This window comes from Brachionichthys hirsutus, chromosome 4 (assembly GCF_040956055.1).
Source record: "Brachionichthys hirsutus isolate HB-005 chromosome 4, CSIRO-AGI_Bhir_v1, whole genome shotgun sequence".
Taxonomy (NCBI): Eukaryota; Metazoa; Chordata; class Actinopteri; order Lophiiformes; family Brachionichthyidae; genus Brachionichthys; species Brachionichthys hirsutus.
The window spans coordinates 3871526-3885538 of NC_090900.1; the positions used below are offsets into that span (position 1 = coordinate 3871526).

At 45.5% G+C, this 14013-nt stretch overlaps 1 protein-coding gene across 1 annotated transcript; it reads left to right on the forward strand.

The window, feature by feature from the left end:
* The first annotated feature begins 5605 nt into the window (after positions 1-5605).
* Positions 5606-10930, forward strand: plekha2 (pleckstrin homology domain containing A2). The gene is made up of 11 exons (XM_068761044.1): positions 5606-5746; positions 5842-5898; positions 6396-6444; positions 6555-6652; positions 7696-7818; positions 7921-8004; positions 8096-8164; positions 8240-8310; positions 8747-8810; positions 9292-9369; positions 9476-10930. The coding sequence occupies exons 1-11, from the start codon at positions 5606-5608 to the stop codon at positions 9920-9922; spliced, it is 1281 nt and encodes a 426-aa protein (XP_068617145.1). The 3' UTR covers positions 9923-10930.
* The last annotated feature ends 3083 nt before the right edge of the window (positions 10931-14013 follow it).

Consider the following 14013-nt stretch of genomic DNA (forward strand, 5'->3'; position numbering starts at 1 on the left):
TTGTTTTCATTTTACTTGCATCACTACGAGTGTGTGTGTGTGTGTGTGTGTGTGTGTGTGTGTGTGTGTTTCATTGTCTTGTTTATATTGGCCTCTGCTTTAGGCTCAATGCCAGTAATGACACACATTTCGAATCTTAGATTACAATTAAATAATGACTTTGCCCTTTTTTTTGCCCCTTCATTCTGCATCCACCCTTTGAAAACTGTCACTAGTGATAAAAAAAACAACAACAACAACATTGTAGAAGGGACATCCAGGCTCGTAAATCACAACACTGACGGCTTGCCACGAGACCCTCTGGTCAAAGCTAAGTCCTGTGGCTGCTGGCTGTGCAGCAGAGACAGATTACAGAGATAAGACCTTAATGCCTTCAGGACACCTTTGCATCCCTAAACGCCCCTCCTCTTCCTCAACCCCTGGTGTCCCCTTCATCAAAGTCTCTTCTCAGCTTATCCATTCTCTCTCTGGACTCTGAGACGCAGCGACCCGCCGGCCAGCCGTCATGAAGTTCGTTCTCTCCCTGCTGCTGCTCGTCTCGTTGCTCTGCCACAGTAAGTTCCCCGCAGCGCAGACAGGATCCCTCTGGTTCGGAGGGTGATTTAGCACGTTTAGCCGCTTGTAGACCTAAACAGGCTAGTTTTCTGGTTTAATTTAAAGCCGGACCTTTGACCTTTGTGGAAGATTAATTTCCCGACTGGTCGGAACACTTCTCCATGTACAGCTTTCCATGTTTGAAGTTGCAAGATTTGAATTATGCATTTGTCAACTTAATCTGCACTGAACTGCATGGTGGGAAAAAAGCGAGATGTGGGTACAAGCAGCAGCTTTCATTGTGTGTAAACATGCCCAAGTCATGTACAGTCGTGTGTGTGTGTGTGTGTGTGTGTGTGTGTAGACATAATGGGGTGAATGAACTATAAATCTGAGCCTGCATGCTTAGTCTTAAATCAGATACGCTCTCTTGTTCCGTCTGTGAAGGCCACGCCCTCAAATGTCACACATGCGTGGCATCCAATGAGGAGGATTGCAACCGACAGGGCTCCGCCCCCTGCCCGCAGTATGCAGATGCCTGCTCCACGATCACAGGGCCCAGTGAGTAAACACACACACATCCAGGAAACACGTGTCAAAGTTGTAGTCCGTTGAATCTAGCGCTGCCAAAGCATCACCAGAGGTCACGTTGATGATCAGCTGCTGGCATGAGGCCCAACGAACGAAGAATAGGCCTTATAGAAGATATAGGTTACAGAAACTACAGCTCTCGCTCATGAGACTGGCCCATCCACATGACCCAGAACCGCAAACCTCCACATACACATTTGTGTGTGTCTCTGAGTGCATCAGGATGCGATGACGGGGCATTGGGGGGGGGGTCACTGGATTCACAGCCTCAGACTACGCTAATTCGCTCCCTTTATTCATTTCAGCGACGTTTTTCACTGTCAAATGCATCACTTGTCATTTTCTGTCATTCCCAGACACCGTGATGAAGTCCTGCACCTACAGGGGCTTCTGCAACAAGGCTCAGGGTGGCAGCTCCGGGGCCAAGATGGAATGTTGCTTCGGCGACAACTGTAATGGGCCCCACAGGGGCCACAGCCACGGTGAACACCGTCACAATGGTGCAGGGGCCCTGGCCTCCGGCCCCCTCCTGATTATCGCAGCCCTGATGATACGCATGGCTGTCAGCCAGCTGTGAATACTTCTCTCTTTGCTCGTTTGTTTAATGAATCCACCCTCGACTCTTTGTCTCTACGGCCCACAGAGGTTTTATAATACAGTTTCACAATAAAAGGTCTGAGTGGCAGAGAGATCAGACAGAATATTTCTGGTCTGTCTTGCAAATACAAGTTTCGATGCACCGCCATTCATCGTCAAGAGCTTGGAAAGTAACCTCATTATCCGTCGCGGTACGTTCACGTTCAGGTGATATAAAGCACCCTGTGAACCTGAAAGCAGCGCAGCCCATGTTGCGGTTTCAGTAGGTGCTGGGGTGCCTCAGTGAGTAGCAAATAGAGCCACATTATTCAACTGTGCTGTTACCATGGGAACTAGAGAGGAAACTCTGTCTTTTAACTCGCCGATCTAAGCAAAATGTTGTGGTCATGGTGAGTTCAATGCGTCAGACGTTCATTTCATGCTTGCCCGCTCGTCTCAATAAAGATACAATCACACCATTTTGTGTGCTGCATGCTTGCGAGACATCAATCTGGTGTTTATCATCTTTAACATTGTGTGAAAAGGCCTTTGTGTTGATGTTAGCGCGCTTGATTTTAAAAACACGCGTACTGTAGAGTTAAACGGTTGGATATTGCGTGATTTTCTGCTCCGTGAAACCCTCAGCACTTCCTCATGCCAGTGTGTGACGTGAATCCTGTCACCACCGGATATGAAATCCACCTCATAAGTCTCTCTCCTCAGGCAGGTCGTATGACACGCAAACCACTTCCTCTTAGCAGGCCGCTAAAGGAAAAGCAAATATGAGAACTCCTGTAGATGCACGTGTTTTCTGTTAGCGGCTCGCCATCGATAAAGTCAGTGCATGTGGGGGAAGCAACAGAACCAGACCCTTTGAGATCAGCGCTCAAATCAGCTTATCATCCAACCACGTTTCATCACAGGAACCAAACTGTGGTCGCCTTGGCGTAAAGATAGAGACAGTGACGCAGCCCGGAAGTACTGTATTTACAGATGTGAGCGTTCTGCAACGCTGACATTTGTGCTGTTACTTTGTGCATCAAGACCGCAGCTATCTGAACACTAAAATTAATATTATCATCATCATCATCACTGTCCCCCCTCGGGTGTTTGTTTTTACTGCGTGTCTTTGTACGGTCGTGTTCTTCGTGTTCAACCCCCGAACTGAAGAAGCCTCTTCTTGGATGAGAGGTGAAACGTCTTCAACCAAACTTAAGAAAAGTCCTGGTTGATTCTTCGTGTGTGTTTTTTTTTTTTTGCTCTTCGGGGGTTAAACTTGAAACAAACAATCAGATAACTTTTAGTCCAGAGTTCATTTGTGATAAAAATGATCATGAACCCAACAACAACAATTATATTTGCAGTATTAAACCAGTAATTATAATTTTTACAGGTGCAAGTGTTTGTAATATATGAGTATATATATATATATTTGGGATTACTGTATTTCTGCTGAACAGGATCCTTGCAGGAAGTCATTGAAACCCAACTCTTTTTGACAGCAGCAGAGCAGCGGAGGAGCAGAGGAGCAGATAGGAGGACCCCGGCCGGAGCAGAGAGGAGGACGCACAGATCACATCCGGGGCTGGTTTATTCTAATAACGAGGCGTCCAACCCGGAAAATAGACGCGTCTTTCTGTAACCCGATCACTCAAACAAACAGAGGAGACGGTGAGAGTCGGGCGAGCAGCCGGCTTCAGCCAACGCGCGTCGATTGTCAAAGTTCTCCAAACGTTCCTCCGCCATGGATCGAACCGTTCGCCGAGCTCGGGTCGCCCCGCGCCGCTGCGGGGCTGTGCGGGGCGCCGTCTCCGGCGGACACTGACTTCGCAGCGGGTAAGCAAACCGTCTGTCGACACTTGGCACCCAAGTGCGCGCTTGTGTCCTCATGCCTGTGTGTGTGTGTGCGTGCGTGTGGTGGTGCTATAGGCCTACAGAAGGTGTGGCAGTCTGTCTCGGACGGTGAACCTGGTGAGTCAGAGCCGGTCACCTGAGCAGCATTAACGTGTCACCGAGCGAATCTTCCACATCGTTGCGCGCTCGGTGCCATGAGCGGACACGCGTGCGCGCCCGGGGACTCTCGGCGCTGTCATTCAGGGGCGCGGATCCCCCCCCCGGAGCTGTCAGCGGGTTTTTGGGGTTTTCTATAGAGGTGGATCATGAGTCAAAGAAGAGTTTACAAACTGATGTGGATTCTGGATTCTGAGACAAATAATAAATAATAAAATAAACACATTTAATTTTCAGAATTCCCCTCTGCAGGATTTCACTGAAGAAAGACAAAAATATTTCAGTTTAAATTTCTTGTTCCTTGCATATCTGAGTTCTCCTCTGAATTCTGAAATGACTAACAAAATACTTACAAACTGTTACGAGGAAAAAGAAGTGAAAAGTAAGATACCCTCATCTGAGAAGAATCCTGCTGACAGAATAAGCCTAAATTAAATTTGTAGCCATGGCAACAGACAATAAAAGGTCATAAAAAAGCCAAAGGCACCATTTCAGTTACTGGTTTTTAAGTGTAAAAATGATTAGGGGAAACTTTTCAAAGTTTCTGAGTTAAGCCTCAGAAACAAAATATAACAGATGCATTATAGATCAGTTATAAAGTAAAGCAGTAATTCTGCAGTAATTAGTGTTTATTGGTATATTCTACTTCATATATTACACCATAAATCATTAGATACGCTCATTTCTTAAAGGCTTTTGGTGTTTGAATAATTGGGCAGGCTGATGTTCCAAAACTGAACACAAATCTCGATTTTGGAAATAAAAATCTATACCGGTAGTTGGAATGAGGCCATGTGCATTTTCTGCATAATGTTGGGGTATTGTATTCTAATAATTCTACTTTTTTTTTTACATTCTTCTCTTCAAAGACTGCAACCGTTTGAGGCGGTGAAACAGAAATTAAATTAAGACACACATTAGTTACACAAATGTATGTGTGTGTGTGTGTGTGTGTGGACAGCATCGTTTCAGATGGTCGTATGTGACGTTTTGCACCGTTCTCGCCTGTGTGGTCGTTTCTCATGCGTTCCGCTGGCGCCGTGACGACGGTGCCTGCGTGTCTGCAGTTACTGCTGTTTCTGTCTGTCGCTGCTTTGTTGTGTGATTCCTGTCAGTGTCTTCATGGAAACTCTGAAGCGTTTCATTCGCTTTAGGGGTTTTGAAGCCGTGACAGTCTTTTAGAACCATCAAAGGGAGCTCAGCCATTTCATCTCGATCATATATTTGATATAACTTATATCACATACATTGTCAGGTTTGTTCTTCTTAAATATACCACAGCCCACAGATGCGGCAATGAGGACCGGTGAATTAGTTTCCCATAATTATTTGATTCGTTTAGTCTGCAGAGGTGCGTCACATGAGGCATCATATACGTTCTTAAAGACGACAGGATCTCAAAAGGCCAGAGGTTTTCTTTTTATGCACAGTTTTCTGCCATGGATACAATTCCATGTGAAAACTCCAAAACTCTGAGCGGGTCTTAATGTTGATGCGAAAATGAGTCAGCAGCTCAGTGATTCACATGCATGGCATCATCTTAGTGAATGCATATCATCGTCTCTCTCTCTCCCGTGTTCCTCTCCTCCTTTCCCCCCTTTCCTCTCTCCTCCCTGACCAGTGGAAATGTGCATGTGTGCAGATCTGGCGTGCAAGTCTGTAATTTCTAACTGTGGAGGACCTCAGATCAGCCTCGGGCTTCAGGATTTGCTGCTCAGCCTCAATCACGTCACATGGAAAACTGCTGAGTGTGCACGGGTCTTTTTCTCCCTGTGTGTGTGTGTGTGTGTTTGGGTGTTTTGAGCCACTTTATATTTTGCCTCTCATAAATCGTTTTACTTTACAGCTGTCGGTCTGTCTGTCTGTCCGTCCAGTGATATGCGATAGCAGAAGCATGCCGTACGTGGACCGGTTGAACCGTGTTTGCGGCTTCCTGGATATTGAGGAGAAGGAGAAAAGCTGCCGCTTCCAGAGACGATACTTCATCCTGGACACGCAAGGAAATGCGCTGCTGTGGTATATGGACAATCCTCAGGTGCTGCACAAACAATGAGTGCTGACCAATAGGACGCAAGCAACCTTGGACTCTGAGCCAATGACGAGTCTGCGTGTTTGTGTTTCTGCACACAGAACCTGCCCAGTGGAGCCAGCAGCGTTGGCGCCCTGAAACTCGCCTACATCTCTAAGGTAGCCTCGCTGACGCTTTGTAGTTGCGTAACGCCGTCAATGCGTTTCGCGTTTGTCTGAGCAGTGCGCATGCAGAAAGTCACACAAATAAAAACGTGCAAATGGAGCGCGCAGCGATAGAGAGGCAGCGGTTCATGCGTGGTTTAGTTCACGGGCACATGAAGGCGAAGGCGTCGTGAGGGTTTCCAGATGCCAGGGCACTCATCCAGTCAACCAGAGATCATGATGTCAGACTTCGCCGCCGTCCTCACGTCTCCCCTCTGGCGTGGGAGAGATATCAGAGATAAGAGATGTTTCCCCTCTGCTCCTTTAACTTGATCTGCATTCATGTTGTCTCCGCTCTTTTCTTTTGTCTCCTGTATTTCTGTCTCCTCTCCTGTCTTTTCATTTTAATTTTTTTCTCTCTTCTTCTTCTTTTCTCTTTTCTATGTCTCCTTTTTTCCTTTCTCTTTGTCCTCCTCTTTTGCTTTTATTTGCTTCTCTTCTTCTCTCCTCAGGTGAATGAAGCAACAGCGAAGCAAAAACCCAAGACCGAGTTCTGCTTTGGTGAGTTTTTTTCCTGTGGTGGAACGCCATCACGCTTCTGAAGTCACGTTACACGTGTGATAAAGTTACACAATTTTGGAGACTCATGGAATTAATGTCAATTTCTGCAGTCATCAATGCGGTTTCCAGGCGGTACTTCCTCCAAGCCAATGACGCGACTGACATGACGGAGTGGGTGGCTGCTCTCAACAAGGCCAGCAAGATCACTGTGAGTGGAACACACACACACACAAACACACAGGATATTATAACCGGATATATTTTCCAATATGTGATAAAGGAATGGCCAAACAAGTTCTTGGTGCAGGATTTGTTTCCACATGTGGCGAGGGTGCTGCAGCTTGTGGTTTGTCACAGGATACTGCAGCTGCCTGCACGAAACCCTCCGCAGCCTTGGTGAGAAAAATTGTGATTGTGCCCGAAAGTGAGCGAAGGCAAAGAGCCAAAACTGCATTTATGGGTGTGTGAAAGCATGCCATGATGTGCCGTCTACATTCAGTTTACACATTTGCATAACACAAGTGTCTTCAACAACAAGAGCAGTCGGCTGGCGGCGGCCATCGCGAGATGAAAATGAGTGTTTTTCTCTCGCTCACCTGCACACGCAGACAGGAAGCGGCGTTGTGCCCTCTCTCTTTCACTTCCCCTTCAGTAGGAGGACTTCTCTGCTGTCTTTTCTGCGCTTCAAGGGTTTCAATGAAAGCTCGTTTAAAGCTCTTCGTCGTGCAGACTGGGTCTGATGTGGACGCAGGAATGAAAGTATTTTATATCATTATTATCTCCGGACACTTTTCTTTCTTGTGGTCATTCTAGTTTGTTATGCGCTCATCAATAAGGTCGCGCAGGGCGACCCTTGTCTGTCCGGATGGAAGTCTGACCCACACATACAGCGAGAAAAAAAACCTGATTCATTTGCACTTACTGAAATAATAAATCATAGACGTTTTATTATTGCCTTTGCAGCCTATTTTCCAGTATGACCTCATATGTTGTTTTTTGTGACAGATATTTTATGTATAAACTTTGACTTGTCCATGAAAGCATGGCTAAACTAAACTGGTAAAGGATGATAGAAATAAAACACTCACGCTCATCAAGTGTTTCTATTAGAATTGCTCTGGTGCAGCACGGAGGAGAATCTCCATGTGATTCGAACCTCTGAACCCTGATAATTGGTCAATTTAAGGCCAAAGTCCTGCTGGTTAAAGCCACGCTCGGTAATTGTATCCCAACTGTTTACCGTATTGACAGGTTCCTAAGTCTGGCCCTGCACCTCCGAGCTCCACAGAAATCAATGACACTCGAAAGGGAAGGAGATGGGAGGCCTACAAGACGGAGATCATCGGCGGCGTGGTGGTGCACACGACCATCCAGGTAAGGATGGCTCCTCTGACGATGTTTATGGCGAAACTGTTAATCCTAGCAGCCATTTATGTATTTCATTAAATGTCTTTGGTGACGTCATTTTGAAATGAGAGCGAAGATGCTGAGGGGAGAGAGAGGAAGGGCTGCAGGCCGGGCATGCTGAGGTGCGGTTACTGTGTCAAACAGGGGAACGTGGTGAGTCCCCAGATCCAGATTCAATGTTTGAAATGGAAAAGGCCCCCACATTGAGGCCGGAATGTGTGTTTTTTTTTGTCGTGTGATTCAGAGGAAGAGCTGGAAGAGGAGGTATTTCACCCTGGATGACAATGCAGTCAGCTACTTTAAGTCTGAGATGGTGAGGAGCCTGTTTAAATTCTGACTGTGGTCCTTTTTCTGGCCTGGTCTGACCTTTCCACATGTTTGTCCCCAGGACAAGGAGCCTCTCCGATCTATCTCACTGAGGGACATTCAGAAGGTCCACGAATGTCTCGTCAAGTCGGGGTGAGTCAAAGAGGAATGCGCTGGCTGGAATCCTTCCTCCATTTTTACTCGATTCTGTCTTATTCTGTTCATCATGTAATCAAATACAAAGGTTCAGACGAGGATCGATTCGACTGTGGACAGAGTCGAAACACGTCTTGGTTTATCCCCGAGGCGTTTTCATCAGGTTTCTCTAGATCAGTCCAGGATGAAGGTTGCCTGATGTTACACACGCGTCTCTCTCTATTTGTTTTACGACGGGTAACGCCGCCGGTGTGACCTGACAGAAACTCAAATAGCATTCAGACTTAATTAGCCCGCAGTATGTAGTAGGCTCTCTGAAGTACGCACGTTTTTAGCTGTCGAAACGTCACTCCTCGTAAAAAGCCTTTATTTTACAGCCAGCTGACCGTTTTTTAATTCAGGGCGGCGACTTTCCTCTATGTGTGTCCATCAGGGATCTCCTACTGAGAGACAACTTGTTTGAGATCATCACCAGCTCCCGAACCTTCTATGTTCAGGTACACCCGCCTTCGTTTCCTGTTATTCCTCCTCACACGTGTGCGCATCTCCACGCACGTGAGCTCTGAGCAGATGCAACTTGTTTTGTTGGACCGACGAGACGTTCTAATCCCAAGCGTATCGGTCCTGATGCTTCGACTGGTTTCCTGCAAATGCTCTGCTGCCGACGTGCGGCGCAGCTCCCTTTTTGGAACATGTTTGTTTTTTTTGTGAAACTGACATATGTTATAACATCCTGCCCACAACCCTCCTGGGAAAACAGCTGAGTGAGACGGAGGTCGGATCAGATAGAAAGGACATGCAAGGGAAGCTGCGAGCATCAGGGCTTTTATTTTTGTCTGCAAAAAAAAAAAAAAAGGAAGACAAACCTTTTACAAACAAGCAAACACTCTCTCTCTCACACACACACACACACACATAACCCAATATTACAGCAACAGTAGCTCTGCAAACCTCTGTCTTCTGTTAATGTGTCTGCAGACAGACTCTCCTGAGGACATGCATGGCTGGATCAGGGACATTGATATGAAGATCCAGGACTTTAGAGGCCCCCCTAAGGTAACCTCACCTGTTTTTGCTCGCCTTGATGAAATAAATGTTCGAGGTGAAGGGAGAATGCCGGGAGGAGTTTGACTCTGATGATTGGTTGTTTTTCCCTTGGCAGGGATTTTCTTTTAGACGCGTGACCTCGCTCTATCGGAGTCATACTCCCTCCTCAGCATCTCAAGGTCAGCAGGGCGATGAGCGCAGGCCTCCGCTGGTCAAGTCCTGCTCGGTGGCTCCGAGCTGGCAGCCCTGGATTCCGCCGTGCGACCCCACCGCCCTGGATGCAGAAAACGAAGACAGTGCATTTGGCCCTGTGCCCACTTTGCCGTCTCTTTCTTCTTCCTCCACGTCCTCTTCCACCTCTTCCTCGTCCAACTCCCTTTCCGCCCCAGCCCCTTGTCCTCCTGGGCCTCCGGTAGCTTCTTGCGTGGGACTAGGGATCCTCACGGCGTCGGCGGAGGCAGCGAGTGGACGCCGGAGGCACCGCTCTCAGCCTCAAGCTCGCAGCAGCTGCAGCTTCCACTTCAGCCTCGATGACGCCAGCATCCGAACCACGGATGTCTAGTTCAGCGTCGTCTTTCAAAGCTCTCCGTTTGGACCCAAGTGTTGGCATCTGCTTTAAAATGAATGTGTTTCGGTTATAATATAGTATTCCTTGCTAATGAAGCAACGCTGTGACCATTAATGCCGTGACCTGAGATTCAGCCCCCCCCGCTGCTCTTTTAGGTTCATTGCGGATGAAGAATGCGCCCAACTGGAAAGGGATGAAGGGAAACAGTGTTTAACGGGGACTGTGAAGAAGTATGAAGGGGGTGTTCTTAGTGCAACTTCCTCTGAAAACTTTAATATTTGTTTTTTATTATTTTGTCCTTGCAGACAAATTATGGCTCCATAGATGTAACCGTCGTAAAAGGACGCGCTTCACCCCCCACTGGCGTTCACATAGAGGAGACTCAAGGCATTTGATCCCATTAGTATTCATAATTTTAGTATTTGAGGCTATGCTCACGAAATGCATTAAATATTAAAGTAATTTCAGGGTTGTTTTGTTGTTCCCCTTTGTCTGCCTTTATTAATTATTCACCAACTTTCATTGCTGATATTTAATCAGGAGACTGGTGGAAGGATAACGTAGGTCAAAAGGTACATGCATGCAGAAAGGAAGACGGCTCGGCTTCAGCATCAGCTTAACTGTGAGTCCCTTTCAAAAGGTGCCAGGAGGTTTTGGATGTTGGCTGTAAGGGGAATGTACTACCACAGTACTATGCAGCTGATCTGCTTCTTGTCAGCTTTGTAGATGGGGGAGGGGTTCTTATTCCAGCACCATGTGGGGAAATTGTGCCATTATTTGTGGTCATTTCATTGCGATTCCTCTTTCGGCTTCACTCATGTTTCACTTTCTTTGTCAGAATGTTCACAGAAGACTTTTGCAGCTTCCCTTGAGACGCCTCTTTGCTGTTATAGACCTGTCGTCTCAGCCCTTCTCAGGTTCACCTCAGAACTTCTTTGATGTGGTGCCGTGTTTGTGTGTATTTATGTTTCCTGAAGCTGTGTGCAATGTTAGTGTTGTCTCTTGTACATTAAATGATGCTTTTTAAGTGTCCTCTCCTGTTCAGGTTGTTTCTGATCAACTTTTCAGTTCATTTAGGTTGGACGTGTTACACTCTGCCCTCTAGTGGCTGGGTGGGTGTTCTGCATTTTATGCCAAAAGACAAAATGTAAAGGTCCCATATTCCCAAACACTTAAGTGAAATATGTCTCCCAGCTTTTGCCCAAGGATCTGCCCTCTTAATCCAAAGCCACCTTGTGGCTCCTTCTGCGGTTTGTGACGTCACAGATGAAAAGAGTGCTGCCCAGACATGTTTTAATACTTTATTACAGACTAAGCCAGGATTGACTGGAGGGTTTCATTTCACAGTTTTTGGGTTGTAATGACCCGAAACCCCAAATATTAGTGTGGAAAAATTGGAAAAGTGGGTTTTTTCCTAATGTGTCCCCTTTAAAGGCAAATCTAAAGTTTCGCCCATATATTTTTTATCCTAAGCTCAACTGTCAGATATGCAAGGGGTCACAGCCACCATATTTGACCTTTAACACGGTCACTTTAAACACGAGGCTGCACACGCATCCTCACAAATGATGGAATGTCTCTTCAGGCTGTGTTAAGTGAATTGTTTCACACGTCCATTTCAAAGGTCTACTCCTAAATGCCTACAACTCTTTCCTCCCCCCATCTACTGCCCTCCATGCCTCCAAGAACAGCTGTGTGGCTGCAGGACCAGAGAAAGTAAAGCATCGCGACCTAAAGTGTTTAAATCGCGTCTGCACGTAACAATGCCCCGAGTGTCCGTGAAATGTCAGCTGTGATGAAATGAGTTTTCAGTCTGTTAAAGATGGAGCTTCCTCCAGGTGCTGAGACACGTCCAAGCAGAAACGTGGCAGGGGTGGGGGGGGGGGGGGGGGTGGAGAAAGTTGAAAGTAAGCTCTCTCAACTCCTCTGGTGAACTTCTCATGACTCCATTCATACATTCACTGTCTGAGAAACTAGCAAGAGATCAAGTTTAAGAACTTATACGCCTTTAAGGCATAATTTCTGCAAAGGTCATGCATCACTTCAGTTGGACGACCATGAGTGACAGACGGCTCTGAGGGTTTGGACACGCTGCTCCTCTAAATGTTAATGTTCCCACATGAATGACTCTGCACTGTGATTTCTCTGTCTCTGCCTCTTCCTGGTGAGCTTAGCATAGATGTTTCTCAAATTCACAAATTACAGCCGCTTGGCTGCTTGTTCAGTGACTTTTGCTCCAGCAGGAAATGTGTGTTTTGATTTCCTTTGGATGTCACTTTGTTGTGTGGGTGTGGCCTGGCCTATTTCATTGGGTGTATGGGCGTCAGTATTAATCGACTGTGTTCCAGCAACATCTCACATTTATGTTGTAACAAGTGCCTGCATTTGGAAGTGGTTTAATTTAGATTGATACGTCTGATACAAGTCTGTTGACTCAGCAAACCAGGTATCAGGATGAAACAAGAAGTATCATCAGATGTATGGAAACGTAATAGGACTAAAAAATATTTCTAACTTGAAAAGCACTCAGAGATCCCAGAGCAGCTCATTCCCCTCATAATTAGAGTTACACTAACCACATGGTGATCTGGATCATCATCAAAATGTTCTAAATTGTTCTTGATATCTTCATACACCAACCATGAAAAGTAAAAGTGCATCAGAGTTTATGTGTATTTTTTAACTGATTTTATAAATCGGTAAATGGGGTTTTCCATGTTAAAATTAAATATCTTTCCTGACTCCACTCCATTCTGGATCTGATCCAGATGAAATTCGGTGGTAAGATAGAGGCCCCCACCCTACATGACTGTGTCAAATTCCATAAGCATCGGCCAATAATCAACCGAGATTTTGAGGAACAAAATTTGAAGCTCCATTTACTGCAATGTTAAAGAAAATTTCAAAGCGATCCAGAATCCAGGATCTCTTCTGGATCACCACCAAAATGAATCATCTGTTTCCTGGCAACATTCACAACATTTCCTAAAAATTTTATCTAGATCCTTCTGTAGGGTTTTGAGTTATGTTGCAAACAAACCAACTCATTGGCTGAGAGACGGGAAAACAAATTCTTATTAGGCCTTTTATTTTGAAAGGAACAAAACAGGAGCGTTGATGGATAAGAAATAACACAGATAGTCTTATTTCGTTGCACAGCTAACCTATTTTACATACTATGTGAGTTTGTAGAAGCTATAAAAAATAAAATGGCTTGAGATGTTTTGAATCCAACCACTGATAAATATTAGACTCAGTTAAGGCCAAGCGGTTCAGAACATCACTTAAATGTGTGGCCTCAGCGCGTTCTCCGCTGTTTGCAGCAGGCAGCCACTAGATGGCGCTGCGGCACGCCCTACCGCTTTCACCATCCTGCCTGTAGTGAAGATGGACTGAAGCTGGTTCAGAGTTCAGAGAACAGTTCTGCTCGCTTTCAAGCACGAACTTTGATTCACACAGAAGACTTATCATGGAGGTTACAACCAATTCAAAATAAAGTGCTCTAAAAAAAAGCCTAATTAAGATTCAACATCACTCAATAAAGGTGACATACTATATCTGGTGAGTAAAAAAACAAAACAAAAAACAATAAATGTAAAAAAAACTTTTTTATGGGTGGTGTTTTCCTGTCCATCAACGCTCCTGTTGTGTTCCTTTCAAAATAAAAGGCCGAATAAATATTTGTTTTCCCGTCTCTCAGTTATAATGAGATAATGATATGGTGCAGGATTAATTCATACAGTTAATATATTCATTTGTATATAATAGCAGTAGTGAATGAATATTTGATTTAGAGTTCAGCCACACATGGCAAAAAACAACAACCTGATACTGGATTCATTTGATCAATATTTTGAGTTTTTGGAAAATTGCAGATGCAATGACACATGCATTCTGCTAATGGCTACTTTTACGTTTTAAACAGTGTGTGTGTGGATCTTTGTCCATGTGAATCTCTCGACTTGTCACAAAACTACTGACTGATCTGATTTTAAAGAAGGTCTGTGCTCAAAGCCGAGTCACCATATCATAATATGAAATGAAATTAATGTGGAACAGGTTTTCCTTCATCAGAGGCCCCCAAG

Coding starts and splice junctions, on each gene's coding strand:
- plekha2 (XM_068761044.1), top strand. CDS start 5,606: ATGCCGTACGTGGACCGGTTGAACCGTGTTTGCGGCTTCCTGGATATT. Junction 6,653..7,695: donor ACAAGGCCAGCAAGATCACT/GTGAGTGGAACA, acceptor CCGTATTGACAG/GTTCCTAAGTCTGGCCCTGC. Junction 8,165..8,239: donor GCTACTTTAAGTCTGAGATG/GTGAGGAGCCTG, acceptor GTTTGTCCCCAG/GACAAGGAGCCTCTCCGATC.